Source organism: Mustela erminea, chromosome 4 (assembly GCF_009829155.1).
Source record: "Mustela erminea isolate mMusErm1 chromosome 4, mMusErm1.Pri, whole genome shotgun sequence".
NCBI lineage: Eukaryota > Metazoa > Chordata > Mammalia > Carnivora > Mustelidae > Mustela > Mustela erminea.
In genome coordinates, this window is record NC_045617.1 from 59,087,019 (window position 1) to 59,111,446 (window position 24,428).

At 36.3% G+C, this 24,428-nt stretch overlaps 1 protein-coding gene across 4 annotated transcripts in view; it reads right to left on the reverse strand.

The window, feature by feature from the left end:
* The window catches only part of PEX3 (peroxisomal biogenesis factor 3), a 43,283-nt gene extending 18,858 nt beyond the window's left edge, over positions 1-24,425 (reverse strand). For 2 of the 4 annotated variants that reach the window (XM_032339337.1, XM_032339335.1), the window contains exons 1-8: positions 24,091-24,425; positions 15,379-15,510; positions 9,975-10,056; positions 5,540-5,583; positions 4,206-4,330; positions 3,814-3,880; positions 3,654-3,708; positions 2,935-3,103 (exon numbers count right to left, since the gene is read on the reverse strand). In XM_032339337.1, the coding sequence (XP_032195228.1) occupies positions 2,935-3,103; positions 3,654-3,708; positions 3,814-3,880; positions 4,206-4,330; positions 5,540-5,583; positions 9,975-10,056; positions 15,379-15,510; positions 24,091-24,163 (747 nt within the window). In that variant the 5' untranslated portion in view covers positions 24,164-24,425. The remainder of the gene's footprint in view (positions 1-2,934; positions 3,104-3,653; positions 3,709-3,813; positions 3,881-4,205; positions 4,331-5,539; positions 5,584-9,974; positions 10,057-15,378; positions 15,511-24,090) is intronic. The other 2 variants (XM_032339334.1, XM_032339338.1) reach the window with 2 other exon arrangements.
* Positions 24,426-24,428: the final 3 nt, after the last annotated feature.

Genomic DNA, 24,428 nt, shown 5'->3' on the forward strand with positions numbered 1-24,428 from the left:
GAAAACTGTAAAAGTTCTTATGTATAGGTGATACTATTTAAAGCACGAGTCAGAATCTTAGTTATTGCAAATAATGTTGCAATAAACATAGGAGTGCATATATAAAATTAGTGTTTTTGTTTTCTTTGAGTAAATACTCAATAGTAGATTTACTGGCTCATACAATACACACACACACACACACACACATATACGTGTGTGGGAATATTACACAGCCATAAAAAAGGATGAGAAGATACCGTTTAAGACAACATAGATGGACATAGAGGGTATTGTGCTAAGTGAAGTAAGAAAAAAAAATACAATATGGTATCACTCATATGTGGAACACAAAGAAATGAATGAAACAAGCAGCAGAATATGACCTACAAATATAAAGAACAAACTGATGGTTGCAGAGGGGAGGGTTGTGAGGGGCTGGGCAAAACGGGTGAAGGGAGTAGGAGATAAAAGCTTCTAGTCATGGAATAAGTAAGTCTTGAGAATAAAAAGCACACCATCAGGAATATAATCAATAATATTATAACAGAGATGTATGGGGACAGATAGAAATTATACTTGTAGTACAGCATAATGTATAGGTTTATGGGATCACTATTTTTTTTTTTAAAGATTTTTATTTATTTGACAGAGATCACAAGTATGCAGAGAGACAGGCAGAGAGAGAGAGAGGAGGAAGCAGGCTCCCTGCTGAGCAGAGAATCCGATGTGGGGCTGGGATCACTATTTGTACCTATGAAACTAACGTAACATTGTGTGTCAACTATACTAAAAAAATGAGTCAAAGTAAAATTATACTTTGTAAGATCCTTGTTTATTTGGCCTCTCTCAAGCACATTTCTAGAATACATTTACAAAGAAAAAAAGAGTCCTTTGAGGTTCCAGAGGCCTGGGATTTTTTCTTTTTCTTTAATTGGTAAGATACTTTAAAATCTCCATGTCTTTTTTCATCATGTCTAGTCTCGTCTGGGGCTGTGTGTGTCCTTTCAGTATAAAGTTTCAGGGTTTAATTCAGTACAGGTAAGATTGGGTCTGTCATTCCTTTCTTCACCTGTTCTTTGAATCATTTTCTTTTTTAGTTCCACTGTTGAATTTTAAAATTTGGAAACCGTTTTATCATTCCAGAGTTTTTTTTTTTTTTTAATATTGCATCTTCTTGAGAAGAATTTATAAGTTTTCTCCTTTTTCTTTCATTAATTCTGTTTCATCTATTTGCTTATTCAGTTTAACCTCCATCCTATAGGTCATGGGGTTCCCCTAAATCGCTGCAACCCTTTCTTTGGCCTAGTCATGAAGGCAAGGTCTCTGGACACCCAAACAGGACTATCTTTGGGGATGGAAAAACAGCTGGCATTGAAAACCATGGTAGTCTTTGTTCTAATGGGGCCTCTAGGACAAGGTATAGCTTAGAAGCCTCTTGGGTTTAAGGTTTCTCCAGTTGTCAAGTGAGATATTCTTAACTGTAAAGAATGGTATAACCTGCTTACATAGGAAAAAACCCCAATATTTTAAAATGAGATATATAACTTGCAATCTTTGACATTTTTCTTCTTTTTTTTAATTGTAACTTTATTTATTTATCTCTACACCCAAGATGGGGCTCAAACTCATGACCTGAGATCAAGAGCTGCATGTTCCACTGACTGAGCCAGACAGGTGCTCCAACATTTTTCTTATTCTTAATCAATGAATAAATCACAACTGCTCAGGACACACCTGTATGGAGCAACACCATAGTTGATAACTGTTAGATCAGGCCTTATTTGTTTCTCAAGTGGATGACTAACATTTCCTTTAGTCCATTTTGATATTGCCTTCATTGATTTATTTAAAAAGCAGATTGTGTAACTGTGGTATTGGTCTATAAATTGAAGTACAATGATTTATTTAAAAAGCAGATTGTGTAATTGTGGTATTGGTCTATAAATTGAAGTTCATTGGTCTATAAATTGAAGATCTTGATCATAATCTTGTCCCAGATATCAGCTCTATCTTCTGCTATTTGGTCTCATATAATATAGTTTAGCCACATAAACTGAACTTTCCTCATGAGTTCCTCCAAATATAGTGAAAAGGTTTTATTCATTTTTTATATGACTCATATATCACAGTGTCTTTCGCATAACTAATACTCAATAAAAATTTGCTGAAATCTAAAATTATGTTTCTAATTAGAAATCAGTCATAATTGCTGTTTGTTTTGTAAATTAATGAGGTTTTATTTAAGTTATTGGAATACAGGCCTTTTATTTAATTTTTTTTTTTTTAAAGATCTTATTTATTTATTTGACAGAGAGAAATCACAAGTAGGCAGAGAGGCAGGCAGAGAGAGAGGAAGGGAAGCAGGCCCCCTGCTGAGCAGAGAGCCCGATGTGGGACTCGATCCCAGGACCCTGGAATCATGACCCGAGCCGAAGGCAGCGGCTTAACCCACTGAGCCACCCAGGCGTCCCTTATTTAATTTTTCTTTAAAAATTTTATTTATTCTGTGAAGTGTGTAAACCTGGCGATTCACAGACCTGTACCCCTGGGGATAAAAATATATGTTTATAAAAAATAAAAAAATTAAAAAAAAAAATAAACAATGGCACCAGCAAAAAAAAAAAAAAAATTTTTATTTATTTATTTGACAGAGAGAGAGAGAGACAGTAAGAGAGGGAACACAAGCAGGTGAAGTGGGAGAGGGAGAAGCAGGCTTCTAGCTGAGCAGGGAGCCCGATGCGGGGCTCACTGCGGGGCTCGATCCCAGGACCCTGAGATCATGACCTGAGCAGAAGGCAGATGCTTAACAACTGAGCCACCCAGGTGCCCCGGAATACAGGCCTTTTAATCACGAGTCTTTCAAGAACCTCAGAAACCTAATTTCAAGAGATAGTAAAAAATTTTTTAAAATATAGAATAACTGGTTTGGTTAAATGGTTATGAATTAATCACCTGAACTGCTAATGGAGTTTCTTCATCTGGCATCATATAATGGCATAATAAAGATTTGGATCCATCTTTATTAATCCAAGAAGAAGATTTATGCTGTTCAACTAGATTTCTGATTTCTTTTAGTTTTTGTTCCAAGTCCAAAAGAGACAAAGAATGTTTAAGAGAAACGCTAGAAACAGAGAAAAGGGAATTGGGATAAATTGAAACTATACAACACATCCTATACACACTCTTTTTTTAACAGATTGCTCTCTGAGATCCAGTCAAACCTGAAACTGCGGACTGAAATCACTAGAGTAGATTAAGAAATCAGTCATCAGTTAAGTGTCTTTATTACAGAGCCACATCAAGTCTTGCTGTAGATTTCACAAGAAAATTTCCACTGTAATTATAGAAAGTACCAGTATAAATGGAAGATAAAAGGCTCAGAGGCAGATTTTAAAGTAGGTATTTTATGTTATGATCCAAATATTTCTGGTTTGTTTGGAAGTCAATCAATAAACAATTAAACATTAAACCTGCTGCCTTAGTATCAAAAGGTTGGCACTAATGCAGAAAATGGATTCACAATGCAGTATCTCAGGGCTGTGTCTATATAAGGTTACAAAGAATTTTACAAACTACCATTTGTCAAATCACCAGCTTCACTAGAACAATTCTAATTTTTCTTTTATTCACCAGAATCAGGAAGTCAGAGAAGCCAAAGCAAAATGCCTTACCTTCCTAAAATCTTCTGCACAGCTTGTTTAATGACTGTGATCAATTCTGTCAGGCCTATTATTAAAGGAAAAACAAACATAAAAGCCTTGTTCACTTTAAGTTCCTCAATAATAAATATGAACAAATTAAAATTAGTTTCCAAGTCACAAATAATCTCACCATCTCCAAGGAGGTGTTGAATACTTGACAAATATTGCTGTTGGACATCTGGGGGAGCAAGAACTGTCTGTACAAAATAGAAACAAGGTTAAATTATCTAATATTATAGTAAATAATCTTTAGTTACTATAAATATATACTATATACGTTTACTATAAAGCATAACTTGAGCTGAGACTTTTCAGGACCTGAAATGATAGAAAAAATAATATTCTTTAACCTAACAAAAAGTCTAGTTTCAAAATATGAAAAATCATGCTAGAAGTTTATAATCACATGAAATATAAAGATACTTATTTTATAGAAGTTATCAGGGTAAGTAATATTCAGTTAAATCCAGTTAAATCTTAATACAAAAGGGATTATATATATGTTAAGTTTCTGAAACTTACAGTGCCATTTTTGCCAACTGCTGCATTATCCAGGTAAATATATCCACCAATTATGTTTAACTGGACTCGCAAAAGAACCACCAGCATACAAGTACTGTATACTGCTACGATACTTCTTGTGAAACCTTCACAGAGAAAGATAACCATTTGGTACTATTATTAAAACAAACAAATAAGTAAAATCACAAACTGTCCCTATGATTATTCTTTTTTACAAGATGACTTTAAGAAATACATTTGCAATTGTTTCAAGTACAAAAATATATCAATTCAAAATAGTCATTGTCTATCTTCTTACAACTTGTTTAATGTAAATTAGGTATGATATCTTAATTGAAAAAATAACTAATAAAAGCAATAATCAATATATTGAGTAAAGAGTTATATATTATTAGTTAGAAAGGAGAGCACAAAAAAACCTGGGAAACACTGAGATTTGCAGCCTCAGAACTCTGAGCTGTTCAGGGAGCTAGCTGAGAGCTAAGAGTAGAGGGCTGAGCACGGAAGAACTCCAGTTTGCAACAGCAGGTAAAGGAGGCTGAGACCATCTAAGGGCTGGAGAAAGGTACAGATGGGGGACACCCAGAGACTAGCTTCATAGCAGCCTGGGACAAAGTGTTCAAAACAGAGGAGAAAGCAAAGGTGTTAAATGCTGCCAAGAGGTCTGGAAGGAGGAAATAGATGAGGAATAGATAGGAAGCAGATTTAGTAATACAGAAGTTACTATTGGTGTTTGTGAGATATGTTTGGGTGGAGACACAGAAGTAGGAGTCAGGCTTTAGAGTGTCAAAGAATGAGTGGGAGGGAAGAATGTAGAAGTCTTTGGTATTATATAAGGGGTGGCTGAAATAGAGTACTATAAAGGTTTAATTTATTTTTAAATAGGCAAAGCTAAAGCATAATTTAGTTGATAAGGATCATATGAATGGATGGGAAAATGTAGGAATGCTTAGTAGTATAAAGTACTGAGACCTGTGTGTATACTCTGTATACACTATATACTCTGCCGGTCTCCTCATGTACTCTTTCTCTCCCTCTCTCTCTCAAAAAGAAAAAAAGACATAATATTATAGGTATCAGTACCTAATGTAGGCATATGTGGTCTAGGACAGGTTTACATATCATAATAATAACAACAGTAATACTACCACCACCACTAATATTTCCTGAATACTTTCTAGGACCAGATATTGATCAACTTGCTTTATGAGAATTATTTAATGTGGACAACTTTATGAGGTAGAAAAGGGTCATCCACATAAAAGAGTGAGTATAAAAACTTCTCTTTATAGGTATTTTAAAGATGTGCTGTCACACAAAGTAGGAAGACTTACTTATTATCTTTAGATCCTCCCATATTTCCAACTTGTTTGAAGGCCTAATGAAGAAAATATAAAGAATAGTAATCAGGTAATCTAATAGAAAACTTAGAACTTTATTATCTTTATAATTAATTTTATTTTATTACAGGATAACTATAGGAACTATAGGAAACAAAGCCCACAAAATATAGTAAGTATAGTAAAAAAATAATCAAGTGTAATTTCAGTAACCAATGATAACAACCATTTTCACAGGGTATCTGAGTATCTCAAAGTGTCTTCCTTCAGCCCAGGCTGTGATCTCAGGGTCCTGGGATTGAGCCCAGCATTGGACTCCCTGCTCAGAGGAGTCTGCTTCTCCTCTACTTCTGCCTCTTCCCTCTGCTTATGCTTGCTCTCTCTGCATCTCTCTCTCTCTCAAATAAATAAATAAAAATTAAAAAAAACAAAAACAAAAAACAAAACCCACCACCATTTTCACTAGTGTACTGGTATATATCCTTCTGCTTTTTATCCTCCTTCTGAGCATATTTATATATACCATAAAATCATATAGGAAAATCAAGAAAATTGTTTATTTCTTTCCCTCATTTACCATTTCACAAATAATGAAGCATGTAATCCTTCAAAGGTAAATAATAAAGTATTTTTTGTTTTAAAATATCATTATAAACATAAGAATTTAAATATATATAAGTATATATTTAATGTTTGACTCACTGTATTTATTATTCTTATTGGTGTTCAAATTGCCTGTCTTTGACCCAATATTGTGGGTGCTATTTCAGATTGGTTCCTGAATCCTTCTGACATTACCCTACTAGTTTTTGATAGCTTCCTTGCTTACTGACAAGCTGTTCTAGGTTCACCTTTTTTTTTTTTTTAAAGATTTATTTATTTTAGAGAGAGAGAGTGCATAAGTGGGAAGAGGGAAGGGACAGGGGGACAGGGAGAAAAAGAAATCTCAACCAGATACCCTATTGAGCATGGAGTCCTTTGTGGAGCTAGATCTCGGGACCCTGAGAACATGACCTGAGCCAAAAATCAAGAGATGGACACTCAACCAACCGAGCCACCCAGCACTCAATTTTTGCTACAGACCTGAAATCACCCTTTCTCCAAGAGTCCTGCTTCCAGGACTCCTGGGTAGCTCATCAGTTAAGTGTCTGCCTTTGGTTCAGGTCAAGATCCCAGGGTTGGGATGGAGTCCTGCAGCAGGTAGCCTGCTTCTCCTTCTGCTGGCCACTCCCCCTGCTTGTGCTCCTGCTCTCTCTCCGACAAACAACTAAATAAAATCTTAAAAAAAAAAAAAAAAAGAGTCCTGCTTCTTTGTAGCAGAAAATGATAGTCTGTAACTACGATCTCTGATTAAGGATATTAATTGCTACTAAGCCCTTTTGGTAGACTAAGCTAGTAACTGTGTTAAAACTACAGGGGTTTTTAACTTCATCTCCTTGATCTTACATCTATTTCTTTTTGCCTACACTAGCAGTCAATGAAACTAATGTAACTACTAATTTGCTTCATCCTTCCCTCTATGAACAACAGTCTCAGAACAGCAATAGCAATATTGAAGAGTTTTAAGGATTTTGTACCTGGTATAGTTTCTATCTTTGTGGTTTTAACAGCAACTACACATTTAGGTTGGTTTATTTTACCATCTCTTTCTAGACATTGTTTTGTAAACACTAAATATAGTTTTATAAATATGTAAAACATTTACATGGTTCCAAAGTCAAATTTACACAGCACAGTATATTCAAGTAAGTCTGTTCGTATTCCCTTTTATTCTCTCCCTTCTTCATAGGTGACTATTAAAAATTTTTACTTTAACTTATTGTTTTGCCTTATATATGCAATTTGCCCTCTTAGATAAATGGTAGCATACTATACGCATTTTCTTTAGCTTTAAAGTATATATATAACAATATATCCTGGAGATCATTCCATAGGAATACACAGATAATAGCCATTTTTTTTTTAACCATGGCGTAGTGCTCCACTGTGTGGATATACCTCGTAGATGGAGTTCAGTGCTTTTCAAACCATCTACATGGAAGGACCAATTTTCTTTTTCTTTTTTATTTCCAATCTGTCACAGACTAGTACTTTTGTAAAATACAATAAAAATAAATTAGAAGGAAAATGAAATAAAAAGCCACAAAGATATACAAACTACAAACCCATATTCTTTATTATTATATTTAGACATAAATTTACATTTTAGTGAAAAGTTGAGTTACCATTACAACTGTGGCATATAACTAGCTTCTTATCTTTCTTTGCCATTGAACTGACTCTAGAGTTCAGTTATCCCATTCCTAGATGACACAGGTTCAAGACGTATGGTGTACATCCTGCAAGGTCCTTACATCATGAAATAAGGAAAATCATTTCCTTATTTAAACACGTTTGTAAGAGCTCAAGCCCCTCTTTATGCAAATATTTTTCAAATGGATATTTTTATCCCAAACTACAAACAGTAATTTTATGTCAAAAGAAAGGCAAGAAAAAAATAGCATTGAGAGACTCAAAAAAGGAAACAGTAAATAAGGAATAATAAACTCAGGAATTTAAGAAATTTTGTGTACTAAGAAAAGAGGAACGACACCTCTTTTTGAAAGCTGTCCAGGGTTATCCATCAAAATAAATCCCTTTCTTCTTTAGCTTCCTACATTTTGTGCCCACATTTTGCTTTCACTTTTTATCATAGACTAAACACAATATATCTTGAATTATCATAATTTGTCATATACTCCATTCTTTGGGTGACAAAGTCTTAAAGGGAAAGAGATCTTAATTATCTCAAATACTCCAAAATATAGGCAACACAGGGCCTTGCAGGAAACAGTCACCAAGAGGGAAGAATGCTACTATATTTTTATTATGTCTGTTATTATGTCGCTTTTATAAATACTATTCACTTATTTCATTTGTCTTAGTTTCCTAGTAAGACTAAAACTTAAGGCAATTAAAACCTATTTCTGTTCTTCATCTACTTCTTACATATATTTTTCCTTTTCCTCTAAGATTTATTTATTTGAGACAGACTGAGTGAGGGGAGGGGCAAAGAGAGAGAGGAAGAAGGGGAGAAGCTAACTCCCTGCTGAGCATGGAGCCCCATGCAGGGTTTCCTCTCACCACCTTCAGATCATGACCTGAGCCAAAAATCAAGAGTTGGATACTCAACCAACTGAGCCACTCAGGTGCCCCATGTACATATTTCTTTATCTTCTACTTATGTACCAACAGGTGGTAATTAAGCATTCATTTGACCAAGAGAAATCTGTTTTCAAGTTTCTTATGTATATAATTATAAGAACTAATTTATAAGCTAACTTTATAACTATCAAGTGGTGAATATGCATCATCCTCTACAAATGATAAAATTTGTATGACTAGCATTATACTTTAATCAGATTACAAAAATCTCAAGCAAACAAATCCATTGTTATTTTGGGAAGAATTCTCTGAATAGAGAAAATGCTTTTAAAGAAATTTTCTAGCTTGTTATTTAACCTGAGTAGTAAATTTCTCTCTACAAAATACAGATGATGATAATATCTGCCTCACAAGGATACTGTGAAAATGAAATGGAAGCATGTACATAAGGTGTTTAGTCCTGGGCTCAGCATAGAGAGACCCTCTAGAAAGAGTATTTCCTTCTCCCTGGCTGTTGGAAGGTAATTACAAGGGAAGTGAATATTTCAGTAAGGTCACAATGATTAACATTTACTTACTGAAAACATTTCCCTTCATCTTGTTCATTAAAATAAAATAAAATAAAACTTTTCCCTTCATCTTGTTCATTTCCCTTCATCTTGCCATTTCCTTCTGGAAGTCTCCTCAATGAACACAGCATCACACTAAATTACAAAATCCCAAAACATGCTGTACTCCAAATATAAAGTCCTATGTGTAAAAAGTGCTTTGTGCTCAGAGAACTGTGATGGTAAGGTAAATTATTATTATTGTACACTCATGTTATATTTGCACTTCATTTTGTTAATAATATAAAATGTAAATTCATATGCCTTTCTCAAAATGTTTACGTTATACTGTAAACTCTTTAAGAAGCACAATGTTTAACATAACTTAGCTTCACAACATCTGGTTCAGAAACACATTCTATAAGCACTCAATAATTACATTTCTGAATAAGGCCAAAGTGATAAAAGATCTATTTATATGAAAACCAGAATACACACAAATATTGTTGACCTAAATATATATATTGTTGGCCTCCTTTGTGCACCAAGGTAGAGCAAAAATACTAGACAAAATAAAATGAATTTAGTGACAGAGTCAATAAGTACTTTTTCAAATGAGTATGTTACAAGCATCCATTAGAAAAATAAGGAAACAAAGATGTTTGAAAAATATTTCAGTTCATTCTATAAATTTAAGTGACCTGTATAAACAAAAAATGATGTTAACTTGCATTTACCTGTTTTTTAGCAGAGTGGTTAGGCTCTCAGAATTGAGTTGTTGCATCAAGGCCTCTCTCAGTGTCGGAAGCATGGACAACACTGTGATGCAAACAGAAAATAAAAAAGGTCGCAAGTTATATGACTGCCTTCACTGAGAAACACATGTTGTTTTAGGCCATATGACTGGACTAACAACTAGCAAGGGTTGGGAGGGAATGTCAGGGGTAGAGTTTCAAGTTGTTATTATTAGGAATAAGAAAACTGAGTTTATGCTAATAAATCATTTATCTGCTTACATTAAGTGATAGAATTATATCTATACTATGACTATAGCAATGTAAACATACAAGAAAGAATGGGAAGAATTATTCTGAGATGTGAAAAGTGGTGGTCTCTGGATGATGGGAGTTATAATAATCATTTCTTTTTCTCTTCTGTACTCTCCAAATTTTTTTTTAAGATTTTATTTTATTTATTTTATTTTTTTTTTAATTTTTTTAAAAAAATTTATTTTATTTGACAGAGATCACAAGTAGGCAGAGAGGCAGGCAGAGAGAGCAGGGGAAGCAAGCTCCCTGCTGAGCAGAGAGACCGATGCGGGGCTCAATCCCAGGACCCTGGGATCATGACCTGAGCTGAAGGCAGAGGCTTAACCCACTGAGCCACCCAGGTGCCCCCCAATTTTTTTTTTACAATGAATTTATTTCTGATATAATAAAATGATCAAAACAACATTCTTATCTTTATACTTTGTTTCATATTTTATTTCTATTTTTAGAAAAGTTTATTAAATATTACAAAGCAGTAAGCATGTACTGAAACCTAGACAAAAGTGCATCAGGCTGGGAATTAAGAACTGCTGAGTTGTACTTTGGTTTTGCCAAAGGTTATTGCCTGTAACTCCCCAAGAATAACATTAAGACATAGTGCTCTATGGAAAAAAAGATTGCATGTAATTTATAGAAGTTACTTTATTTATGGATCCTGCATGGTATAAGAAAAGTTGGAGAAATGCACATATAATAATTTAAAATGAGTTTCTAACACTAAATAAGTAATGATAAAAAAATGAAAAAATATCGAGATCACAAATACCACATTCTAAAAGGGAAAAACTTCAGTGTGTGATTTTTATTTCTTGACTAGGTAAGACATACTAATTATAAAACCCGTATTATTTTTTCTATAGAACATTTAGCTTTTAGACTACTCTAGACATCTATTTCAGTGCTGTACCAAGGAGCTTCAGTGTATTTCCTCCAGCCGTATGATTAAATCACCTAAGTCATTTAGATTATTTACTAAAGTCACAGCTCAGAGCCAATGTAAAGGTAGCTTATTTCAGCGTATTTGGTACCCAAAAAAGTATTTGATAGCCCAAATGCGATATGTTAGCCAACCAAGAAAAATTACAGTTTAGAGACCTACATATAGAAAATGGAGTTAGTAAGGAACTAATTCAAAGATTATGCAGTAAAACAACATGATTTGAGAGGAGTCTCTCCAACAATTCTGAAAGATAAGAGCTTTTCACTTTCCCCTTCAGCCTATTCAACCGAAGACAAGTCAATTCTTTTCTTCCAGGCAATTTTTTAAAAAACATGGAACAAATATGTTTCTGTACCTAGTTGAATGCAGCATTCATGTTTTCCTTTAGCCATCTGGTCTCCATGATAACCCCCAGTCCAACCACAAATCACAAGACAACCCCTCACCAGCTACTGAATCTGTGTGACCCTGAGCAAGTTATTTAACCCCCCAGTGCCTCTGTTTTCTCTGTAAACTGAGGAGAACTTTGGATCTATCTTACAGAATTGTTGTAAGGTTTAACTGAGACATACAAAGCATTTAGAATATTTGCACATGAGAATGCTCAGTGTCAGCCCTTATTATTATCCTTGTTTGGCCTTTTCTGACACATTCTAGTTTGTATCTTCTTCTTCTTCTTCTTTTTTTTTTTTTTTTTTTTTAAGATTTTTTTTATTTATTTATTTGACACAGAGAGATTACAAGTAGGCAGAGAGGCAGGCAGAGAGAGAGAGAGAGAGAGAGAGAGAGAGAGAGAAGCAGGCTGCCTGCCAAGCAGGAGCCCGATGCGGGACTCGATCCCAGGACCCTGAGATCATGACCTGAGCTGAAGGCAGCGGCTTAACCCACTGAGCCACCCAGGTGCCCCCTTCTTCTTCTTTTTTAAAAAGATTTATTTATTTGAGAGAAAGAGAAAGCATGAGCAGGAGGGGCAGAGGGAGAGAGAGAATCTCAGGAAGACTCTGTCTGCACTTAGCATTGAGCCCTGCCTGGGGCTGGATCTCATGAGGCTGAGGTTATGACCTGAGCTGAAACCAAGTGTTGGGCATTTAACCAACTGTGCCACTCAGGCACCCCTCCAGTTTGTATCTTCTTAACATATGAGAGGCAGAAGTGGACCTGCACTCTGACGATTCCAGAGCATGATGCAACTACCTGTGATCTGAATCAGATTTTATTTTTGTGGTCTAAGATTAAATTAGTACTTCTAGAAATCATATTAAAGTCTTTATAACCAGTTTGTGCTCAACTAGAACTCCCAAACCTTACTCATATATCCTGCTTGCAAGCAAGCTCAGATAATTTTGTGTATCTGTACAACTGACTTTTAATGCAGAACAATTCATTTATCTCAGCCTAGCACTGTGTCATATATAAATTTAATAAGTATCTCTCCTGAATATTCAGTAAAAATCATGAAGAAGATAAAGCCATAGGCAGAATACAGAAACATTTTATTAGATGGTATCTTTCAAGTTGAAACTTTCAAGTTTCAAGTTTCAAAAGGGCCAACTTTTTGGGTAAAAAAACTAGTCATATATACCTAAAGCTACTAAATTTTTCTAGTATATCCATTGCACCTTATTCAAAAGGATAGAAATTTAATCATATGATTTATAACCCCATTATCAATGCATACCGGAAAGCTAATTTGGAAAGTGTTCCAGTGAACTTCTATTTGGCTCCTACAATATTTTATTTTTAATTACCTATCTGCAGCCATTTATTCATCTGAAGGTTGTGATGGTCATGGAAATATTCCACCAAATCTGCTAGGAGCATGGTTGGCTGGCAGCCCAGCTGGGACCCCCTTGGATCCATTACCATGTCTGCACCACCCCCAGCCAATAAGAGTGGTGTGGTGATACTAACAGAGATCCATTCCAGAGAGCTTTGACTTAAGGACTCCCCACTGGCCTGCCAAAACTTTCTTGAAACTGTGCTATAGGCTGAAACTCTTCTTATCTAATCTTCTTTCCTTCTCCCTTTCCATTCACCCGTGAGACCTGCACTATGGTCTGAAAGCTTCCCTCGCCTTCTTCTGCTCCCTCCCCTTTGTTCTTTGCAGGTGTTCCCCACCCACCCCCAATATATCTCTTGCACATCTAATCCCATTTTAGCATCTGTTTTCCAGGGAACCCAAACAAAAGTCCATGTCAAATTGAGATGGATTTGCAGACTCTAGACTACCTATTTCTATTTTCTGAAAATCTGAGTAATAACCAGAAATGCACTGTACTTATTTTCTAAAAAGTCATTAACATGTCCTTGATAGCATCAATTCATTGAATGCTGAATATCAATTTAAAGAATTATGTAACTTTTTTTTTCTTTTAAGTAGGCTCCACATCTAGTATGGAGCCCAACGCAGAGCTTGAACTCATGACCCTGAGATCAAGACCTCATCCAAGATCAAAAGTCAGATGCTTAACTGACTGAGCCACTCAGGCACCCCCCAAATTATCATTATCTGATAATGATATCAGATAATGTTATCTGATATCATTTAAAAGTTATCATTTTCTGATATCATTTACTGAGTATTTATTTATTTATCATTTACTGAGTATTACACACCAAGCACTTTACATGCATTATCTCTTCACATTCTATAAAACATTTATGAACTGGGTTGTATGATGATCATTTTATAGAAGAGAGAATTGAGATATAGATTTTCCCAAAGATACAGGGATATTATAAGGAAAACCTAGGAACTCACTGCTTTTAGAAAAATTTTATTTTATTTAAATTCAATTAATTAATATATAGTGTATTATTAGTTTCAGAGGTAGAGTTCAGTGATTCATCAACTGCATATTAACACCTAGTGTTCATTACATCATGTGCCCTCCTAATGCGTTTTATCTGAGTTGTCATTACATGCAGTATTGATGATCACTATTCACTTTATAGAATGAAGTATTATTGTACTAAATTTAAAGTCCTTTAAACTCAGAAAAAAATTCTGCTTTCAAAAGTAAATAAAGAGGGGCGCCTGGGTGGCTCAGTGGGTTAAGCCTCTGCCTTCGGCTCAGGTCATGATCCCAGGGTCCTGGAATTGAGCCCCACATCGGGCTCTCGGCTCCGCGGAGAGCCCGCTTCCTCCTCTCTTTCTTTGCTTGCCTCTCTGCCTAATTGTGATCTCTGTCTGTCAAATAAATAAATAAAATCTTAAAAAAAAAAAAAGTAAATAAAGAGAACCTACCTTTACAAATTCTTTCTAAATTAACTGTTCTTAAAAGAAATGTTAGAGAAAAGATTAAGCTTTAAACCATAACAAAGAAAAAGAGGTTTGACATGGATTTGAGAACTAATTCTTTAAGGGGTTATACCAGTTATAAAGCCTATTCCCTTCAAATGTGAGCAGTTGATTTTGTTATGGCATTCCCCCAGTATATTTCCAACTCTGGAGGTTAAATCATTACCATTAATTCCTGTTGAGTAGTGTACTCTTCTGTGCTGCACTCATGGGTTTGTAGCTGCCTACTGTAAGTTTAACACACTTAGGAATTTTTACTGCAGCTATTAGGCCTAATGATCCTTACAGCCTTACTTCCCACTACTCTTACATTGCTCATTCTGTTCTAGCTACATACCCCTTTTGCATTCTTGAGTGTCAAGCCCATTCCCATTGAAGGCATTCTGCATGGCTCCCTCCATTGAATCATTTGGTTTTCTCTAATGTCACCTCCTCAAAGAGGCCTGACTCTCCTGATTGCCATTTCTTAAAGAACCACTCCCTTACACATCTTTATTCTCCTTATAGCAGCCATCACTGCCTTAAGTTATTTATATGTTGTTTATCATTTGTTACTCTCAGTAGCATATAAATTCTAAATGTCAGGGATTTAAAAAAAATTATTCTCCTTATTTCCTCAGCGCTAGGTACCCCAAGTATTTGCTGAATGAATAAATAAGCTGAATGAACAAGCATTTATTGTATATTGCATATTGATTTATACTGATTTTAAAAATCAACATTTAATGATATATTTCAGTTAAATCATATAAATCCTTTTGCCTTTTCCTCTTTGGTCCTGGAGGTATGCAAATTAATATAAATCATCAAGTAATTTTACATACATGTATAAATATTTCTCTTTGCCTTACCTGTCATATTGCAAGTCCTCTGGTTACTTTCAAAATGATACTGTCGTCTTGCTTGAGCAATGTACTCTGCAGCTTCTCTTTCTTGTATTTCTCTGATTTTCTTTTGTCCATATTTTCCCAGGATATATACTCCTAAAATTATTTTTTAAAACAAACAAGTATGTTAATCTAGTTAATTAGGGTGGTAAAAATTCCAAACAGTATTTTTAATGTGCTTCATCCAAATTTAAGGTTTATATCAATGAAGAGTTAAAAATAACAACTTTTAAAAATCTAATTAAAGACTTACATAGGAATTGTGACCTAAATGTAAGGAAAAGGAGATAGGCATTTTAACAGCCAATGATGGATACCATAAAACTAGGTCTGAAGAAAACAGAAAGGAATTAAGTGCAAAGTCTGGCAATGCCTTTAATAGTGAAGTGGAGATATTCTAAGTGTCTGGCAATAAGGGACTGTTAAGTAAATTATGGTCTGCCCATACAAAAATTTTGTGAAATCTTATGTGGCTGTTAAAAACTGCATTGCTAAATTAGCCAACAACTCAAGGAAATATCCATATATGTTTTTAGTTTATAAAATAAGATCTTGATGTCGCCCTTTTTAACGTAAGTAGATACATGGAAAAAAACATAAACTATAATCATTGTTGAACAGTAGGATAGTAGCTGATCTTTTTCTGCTACTTGCTTCTTTCCATCTTCCATATTTTCTTCAGTCAACATATAATACTTTTTAAAAATGTAAGATAAAATGTTTATTTATTTATTTAAAGAGAAAAAGAATACAAGAAAGGTAGGTAGACAGACATCGAGAACTAGCACTTTCAGTGGAAAAGGGAGAGGGAAGAAGGTACAGAAATTCCTAAATTATAACATTACATCATAAAAATATAGGTGGGGTCACGAGACCTATAATTTTGTTGAACACATTTCAGGATAGACAGATGATATAAATGTGCACATTTTGGTCTATGCCCCAGGCGCAGTAAGTTGTCCTAACTGGAAATGTGAATACTCCTAAGTGGTTGGTTAGCATTTGACCAAAGCCCACTCCAAGGTTTAAATACTTCAACTAACTTTTATCTAGCATAATGAGTATTAGAAATGGATTTTCATAGATTAGTTGTGTTTAAGATACTGGATTAGCCAAAATGTTTTACTAATACTCATTTGAGCAAGAATATATGAATCTAGAAAGTCCTTTATCCTTAGGAATGACTTAGCCTTGAACCCTCAGCTGCTACTTAGGAGGATTCTTAGTCAAAGGAGTTAACCAAATGGCCAAAGAATCCTACAAAGTCAGGCAATTTTTTTTTTTTCACCTGAGAGAGAAGTGGGTGGGGGAGAGGCAGAGGGAGAAAGCAAATACCAAGGGCTTGACCTCTGCACCTTTTTATGCAAGGTTCTGTTGCAGCACGGGAAGAGGATGTTGGGACTTCAATAAGCTTATAAAACAAGTTATGATACTGTCTTATTTATACTGGCTAGCCAGATGATTTTATGTGTGCCAGCATGTGTTTCATTATAACCTGGCAACAAATTTGTAACAAATCCTCACCTAGCTCCAACTGCTTGAGGCCCTCAATATCTATCAAAGAGAACCTAAGAACTGTGCAGGACCTAAATAATTGGAGTTAGTCTGTTTGTCACAAGTGGGGAGGAGATGGCCGTGTAAGAACTGCAAAGAAAACACACATCCTGAAATATTTTCACTAATATAAGCATTATGGATAAACCGATAACATATTATATATTTTTAAAAATAATAGTTCAGGGGCGCCTGGGTGGCTCAGTGGGTTAAAGCCTCTGCCTTCAGCTCAGGTCATGATCCCACGGTCCTGGGATCGAGCCCCACACTGGGCTCTCTGCTCGGCGGGGAGCCTGCTTCCCCCTCTCTCTGTCTCTGTCTGCCTCTCTGTCCACTTGTGATCTCTGTCTGTCAAATAAATAAATACAATCTTAAAAAAAAAAAATAGTTCAGTAAAAGGTATGTCCTGCAAATAATTAGATAGAAATAAACTATGACTGCAGCTATATGCAAATACATGTATTATAATCACGCTTAAAGAGCAGATGAAAGTTATATAGGTAGCTTCAGAGCAACCTTTTTGTAACCCATCCTCAATAAACAGATGACAGTGCCATAACACCAGCAGAATAAAGAAACTGACTTATATTTCACAAAGTAACTCTTTGATAGGCAATTCTTAGGTAACAACTACTTCTCAATGAATTACTTGTGTTTTACTTGCACAATAGGCTGCTTAAGGTTATGTGTGAAATGATTACTATTTCTCAAATAAAAAAAATAATAATGTAAGGTGAAACACTGCAATGATGACATTTGCTTATCTAAAAATTTTCTGGAATAATAATAAATGACTGATATATGTGTTTTCTGGGAGAAAAGGTATACTGCTTTCATTAGATTCTCAACAGTGTCTGATAAAAAATTTTCAGGAGCTACTGTATTTTATAAGTGTTGTATATTCTAACTAAAGCTAAAAGAAAATGAATTATTATGGGTTGAACTATGTCACACACACCCATTCCCTATTCACAAGTTAAAGTCTCCCTACTTCAGAATGTTACCTTATTTGGAGACAGGGTCTTTACAGAGGTAATCAAGTTGAAAGGAGGTCATTAGGGTGGGCTCTAATCCAAAATGAAGGTATTCTGGTATGAGAAAAGTTGGACACAGACGTGTGTAGAAGGAAGATGATGTAAAGACACAGAGGAGAAAACCATCTAAAAACTGAGGAGAGGGGCCTGTAGAAGATCCTTCTCTTATAGCCCTGAGAAGAAACAAATCGTGCAACACATTCATCTTAGATTTCTGGACTCCAGAACAATGAGACAATACTTTTCTGTTGCTTCAGCACTCAGTCTGTGGTACTTCGTTATGGAAACAATAGCAAACAAATACATGAAATTAGGCTAAAATCCCACAACCCATTATTATTATTATTTTTTTGAGTTAGCACTGAAGTAAGTTACTACACAAAGGCAAATTTAGCCAAGCTCTCATTCCTAAAATAAATTAATTCTGATTTTTTTATTACCTAGGAAAATAAGTATGAGAGCACAGAATTTATTAGCTAAAATATGGGATTCAGGATCATCTATATACTCGAGGGCTGCCTGCATCTGACCTGAAGACAATAGATATTGATGGTTATGGTACCATTTAGGTAGGTAACTTGAAGCAAGTCTCTTCCTCTCTCTGTATCTATTTTTTTTCATCCATAAAATGACAGGCTGGGATTGTAACCTTACAATCTTATTTATGGATAATGGAAACAAACACTAAATACTTCAGAAAATGGGGGCGCAAGGTAGCTTAGTCTGTTAAGTGTCCAACTCTTGGTTTCAGCCCAGGTCATGACCTCAGGGTTGTAAGATCAAGCCCTGCGTTGGTCTCTGCACTCAGTTTGGATCTGCTTGAGATTCTCTCTCCCTCCCTCTCCCCCTCCCAGGTCTCTGCCCTCACCCCTGAGCTATCTAAAAACAAAAACAAAAATAATCCTCCCTCCACCTTCTGAATCAATGTAAAATGTTGTGAGATTTCTTTTCAGAACATCGCTGGTAAAGCAAAACATCTTCTAGTCTTTCTACATTATAAATTCAGTTTTTTTTTTCCAAACTGTCTTTTAGTTTTCTTTTTCTGGACAAAAATCCCTGGAATACAACTATTTTACCAGATTATTACTAGGTTAATAATTTCAGTAAGAGTTTGAAAATAGTCTATTCTATTATCACTGCTCAAAATCTAACAAAACAGCAAATCCTGCTAGTCTGATTCTATTTCAGAAGTATTTTCTAAACTTTGCCACTTTACTCCAACTTCTTTACCATTGTCTTCATTCAGATTCTGAATAATGCTCTTAAGAACTGGTTTCCAGCTTCCTCCTCTCCTCTTTTCTTCTGGTCTCACACCTTTCCAATCCACCTTTCATATGCCAAGTAATTTTCTAAAATTTAAATCTGACTACATATTCCTGTGATTCAAATTCTTCAACACCCTGCCACCTTTTCTTAAGATGGATTCCCTGCTTCACTTAACAGCACCTGTTAAAAACATAGCTTTTAAGGGAGTTCCCTGAGATCATCCCCAAATATTTTGTCTTATACAATACTGCATCCCCAATACATAGTATTGTTACACTGAGGAAGCTCAATAAATACTTGCTGGATAGCTGATGAATAAATGAACTGGTCTGGACCAGAAGAATCAGAATCTGAGAAAGAAAACTATGTTTTTGGATGCCTGGGTGACTCTGTTGGTTAAGCGGCTGCCCTTGGCTCAGGTCATGATCCCAGGACCCTGCTCAGCAGGGAGCCTGCTTCTCCTTCGGCCTGAGACTTACCAAGCTTGCGTGCACTATCTGACAAATAAATAAATAAAATCTTAAAAAAAAGAGAAAATTCTCTGTTTTTACTAAGCCCCTTAAGTGATTTTTATCATAGAAAATCGAGAAGCACTGGTGCCCAAGATAATGTCCAGATCTATAGAATGGCATAATATAGAAGGCCCTTCACAAATTGCACTCAGGCTAGTTTCCCAAATACATCTTTTGCTGCTCCCTTTTATTCCCTGTTCTTAGCCATAGTGAAATACACGGATTCATCACAAGCAATATATGTGAATCTGTTGAATATCCCTTTTTCCAGCTGTGTCCCATTCTTTTGCTAGCTATACAACTTGACTCAAGTGAATTCCTGAGTGAAGCCTGCCAGACACCTTCACATTTATTTCTCTCTCCTCTAAGTCCCCACAGCACCAGCTCTACTATGGTACTCTATTATGGTACCATCACTGTACTGCTTTCCAGTCAGCACCAAGAGTTCCTCAGAGTCAAGAACTGTCTTATTCCTTTGTATTCCCAGAGCCTGATATAGTGGGAGGAGGCACTCACTCTTACTCAGATATTTGTTGAATGAAAAAAAATGGAAAACTAATGAGACCAAAAATTACAGGGATTAAGACATAAATTATAAATCAATGCTCTGAGATTTTTAGAAATCAGCAAGCTAATAAATATAATCTGGTTATTCTCTGCTCTGCAACATTTTCTCTTGAGTATTGGTTCTCGAAATGTGGCTTGGGTACTCTTGGGGGTGTTCAATACCTTTTCATGGAATCTGCGAGTCAAACCATTTTTGTAGTTTTTGTCTTTTTCATTCTTATTCTCTTACACAGCAGAGTATTCCAGAGGCTGCATGACGTGGTAACGAAACTGACCAGATGCAGAAGAAAGACAGGAATCCAGCTTTCTTTAATTAAGCCAGATGGTGAAGAGATTAGCAAAAATGTAAAATGATGCCTCTCTTTTCACAAAAAAATTATTAAAAAATAATATTTGTGTTACTATGTAATGGTTTACTATTGTTATTTAATATTTTTAAAAATTCTGTTTTAATTTCTAATATGGCAACCATTAATAGATATAATTTTTAAAGGCTGTTTAGAGTCTTTAATTTTTACAAGTATAAAGGAGACCTCAGACCAGAAAGTTTACATTTCATAAACTGGTCAAATTGTACAAATTGGTCTAAAGCAGTTACTCATCCAAAATGTAGGAAATTCCTATGAAAGGCCTGTACCTCAAAGTTTTAGGTTTTTTTTCCCACCACTGATAGCCAAACTTCTTTGAGCATATATGTTGATATTGTACCTGGTTTTCAAGCCTGACAAAATATGCCACTTCTTCCATGAAGACCTTTTCTATTTTTTTCCAATTGCACACACTATCTGCTGGTTTGATCTGTATGTCGTGTTTTCCCCCAGCTCTCAAACTGTTTTGTATTTTAATTATTTATATACTTGTTATATTCAGAATGTTTGTGTCCCCCCAGAATTCACATGTTGAAATCCTAATGCCTGATGTGATGATATTAGGAGGTGAGGTCTTTGGAAGGTGCTTAGGTCATGAGGGTGGAGCCTTCATGAATGGGATTAGTGTTCTTACAAAAGGGACTTCACAGAGACCTCTACCCCTGTGGCCATATGATGACACAAAAAGTCTGCAACCTGGAAGCAGGCCCTCACCTAACTTTGTTGGCAGCCTGATCCAGCCTCTAGAATTGGGGGAAATAAATTTCTATTGTCTACAGACACACAGTCCATGGTATTTTGTTATAGTAGCCCTAGCAGACTAAGACACTTGTTTTCCATTCCCGTCAGACCATGAAGTCCATGAAGGCAGAATGGTAAAGTATGCAAAGAGAAAGTGCTTCAGAATCTAACACACCTGGTTTGAATTCTAGTTTCCTTATTATTAACTCTGAGATCCTGGGCAAGTTTCTTCAATTCTTAGGACTCTAATTTCCATATTTTTGAATGGAAATGACAATAACTACTCTTGTTGTCCTGCCCACTGAAAACAAGAGCTTAACACAGAGCCCACTGGACACCCAGTAAATGGTAGCTGTTACTATGAAAAATCTGTAACTCTTGCATTTCCAATCATACTACCGTAAACACTACAGGCACTCGATAAATATGTCTTAGATTAACTGAAATGTAACATTTCAAAAGTTGTAGGAAGATATAAAACACTTGGATTATTTTCTCTTTCTGTCCCTCTGAACTTCTTTTTTTCCTTTCTCATTTCCCTTAATCTGTAATTATAAGCTCTCAAAAGATTTTTGAAAAAAAAACTATAACTATGTCTTAAGTATACTCTTTAGCTTCCCCTGTGATTATCTCTCATCTACCATTAAGTTGTTCCATAAATTGGAAGGGGTATGCTATTTTGAGATTGCTAGAGAGATTATTTTCCTTACTTCAGTAGAGGCAAAAAATATTTTTTATACTTCTTCCATCATATGTATATCTTTAACTTTGCAAATAAAATGGACTTAGTGGTTTTAGCATAACTGAATTATATAGATAGTCCCTGAATTATACAAATTTTTGACTTTATGATGATGCAGAAGTATTACACATTCAGTAGAATCCATACTTTAAATTTTGATCTTTTGCCGAGCTAGCAAATATGCGGTAACATACTTTTGCGATGCTGGGCAGTGGCAGTGAGCCCCAGCTCCCAGTTAGCCACGCAATCTTTGAGAGTAAACAACTCTTACAATCATTCTGTAATCATTCAACCAATCTATTTTTCACTTTCAGTACAGTATTCAATAAATTACAGGAGATATTAACACTATTACAAGACGGGCTTTGTGTTGGATGATTTTGCCCAACTATAGGCTAAACTAAGTGTTCCTAGCACATTTTATGTAGGCTGGGCTAAGCTATGATGTTTGGTAGGTGAGCTAATATTAAATGTACTTTTGACTTATGATATTTTCAACTTCCTTTATGTTTATTGGGTCATAACCCCACTGCAAGTTGAGGGAGATCTGTACATTAGATGTCAGTGGCTGAAGATACTGGAGAGTTTATTTGTAAAGGATTTCTCAAAGAATGCTGTAAAAATTCACACAAAAATGTACTGACTTGTGAAAGACCTCAGAGATGAGAAATACTCTCCTTACCTCATCAATAAGCTGATTTCAAACTTTCCAGAATCAACAGATCTGAGTTACCGATGCCAAAAATATTGTTAATCTCAAATTGTTTGGAGGCAATAGAATATTATCTAATAGTCCGATAAAAGCAACCAAACTCCTTAGAAAACTTCTGTTCTTGTTTTTTAAGTACCTCTGTAACCAAAGCATGTAGTTAGTGATATTTCTCAAAAAAAAAAAATCAAACGCTAAAGATTCTTCTTAACATTCCTACATTTCCTTCCATCTCACAAAGCTTTTTATTCTCTCCTTCAAATCCCTGCGTGTTATGACATGACCACCAAATAAGGCAAAGGCTCTCACCATTATCCCACCTGTATCTTAATGTCTTCTCAGTTATGCCAGCCAGACAGACGGGCATTGATCCTAACCTTGAAGATCCAGAGGAAAACTGCACAACGTCTTCCAAACACCTTCTCACTGCCTGACTGTATTCTCAAAAAGCAGACACAGAACTAAAACACCGATTTGCGTTTCTCTGTCTAGTACACATCTTCCAGCCCTTTACCTGAGTGCGGTTAAAAAAAAAAAAAAAAAAATTAACCTAAAACAACACCGGAAAGTGCAGGCTTTAGGTTCTCCTAGACTATGACGAAACTTCTGAGAAGGGTGAAAAGCCAAACTGCCGAGAACGCGATACCCGTGAAGAATCACAGGAAAAACCACAACTTAAAAATACGTGTCTGTGGGGCGCCTGGGTGGCTCAGTGGGTTAAAGCCTCTGCCTTGGGCTCAGGTCATGATCCCAGGGTCCTGGGGTCGAGCCCCACATCGGGCTCTCTGCTCAATGGGGAGCCTGCTTCCCTTCCTCTCTCTGCCTACTTGTGATCTCTGTCAAATAAATAAATAAACAAAATCTTAAAAAAAAAAAAAAGTGTCTGTAAGAGAACGGTATCTTGAAACAGAAACTGGAGTGTGGCGGCTTCCCCCAAGGTCCGCGAGAGAAAAGGAGAGGAGAGAAGCAGAGTAAGCGGCCGGGTCAGGACCAAAGACACAAAGGCCACGACTGCAGAGGTGGGAAGAACCTCGGAGGCTGGTCCCCCCGCGCCGCGTCCGACGGGTGAGCGACTCTCCTCTGCACATCCGGCACTAGGGTCGCCCGGCCTCTGTTTTAGAGGACAGTCACCTCTCCTCCGCCCCTGGCTCCCAAAGTCCCTTCCCAGAACGCCGTCACCCACCTCCGAGCACCGTGCCCAGGAAGATGCATTTCTTTTTATGACGTTTTAGAAAATTCCACATAGACCTCAGCATCTTCAGGCCCTACAGGTACGGGCTACCCTAGGGGCGCCGGGGGAGGGGTGGGCAGTTCGCCGGGAAACCGCTTCCTCGTCGCTTGGCCCGAACCACCGGGCAAGACCGCCGTCGTCGTCCCGCTGGGTGCTCTCCAGAAATCACGAACGCGACTTTCCGCAGAGACTGTCACCGGGGCGGGAAGGGGGCGTGGACTACAGCTGAGCAGCGGCGCTTTCTGGCGCTGCCGCCGCGCCGCGGTCCCCGCTCACTGGTCCCGGGCGCC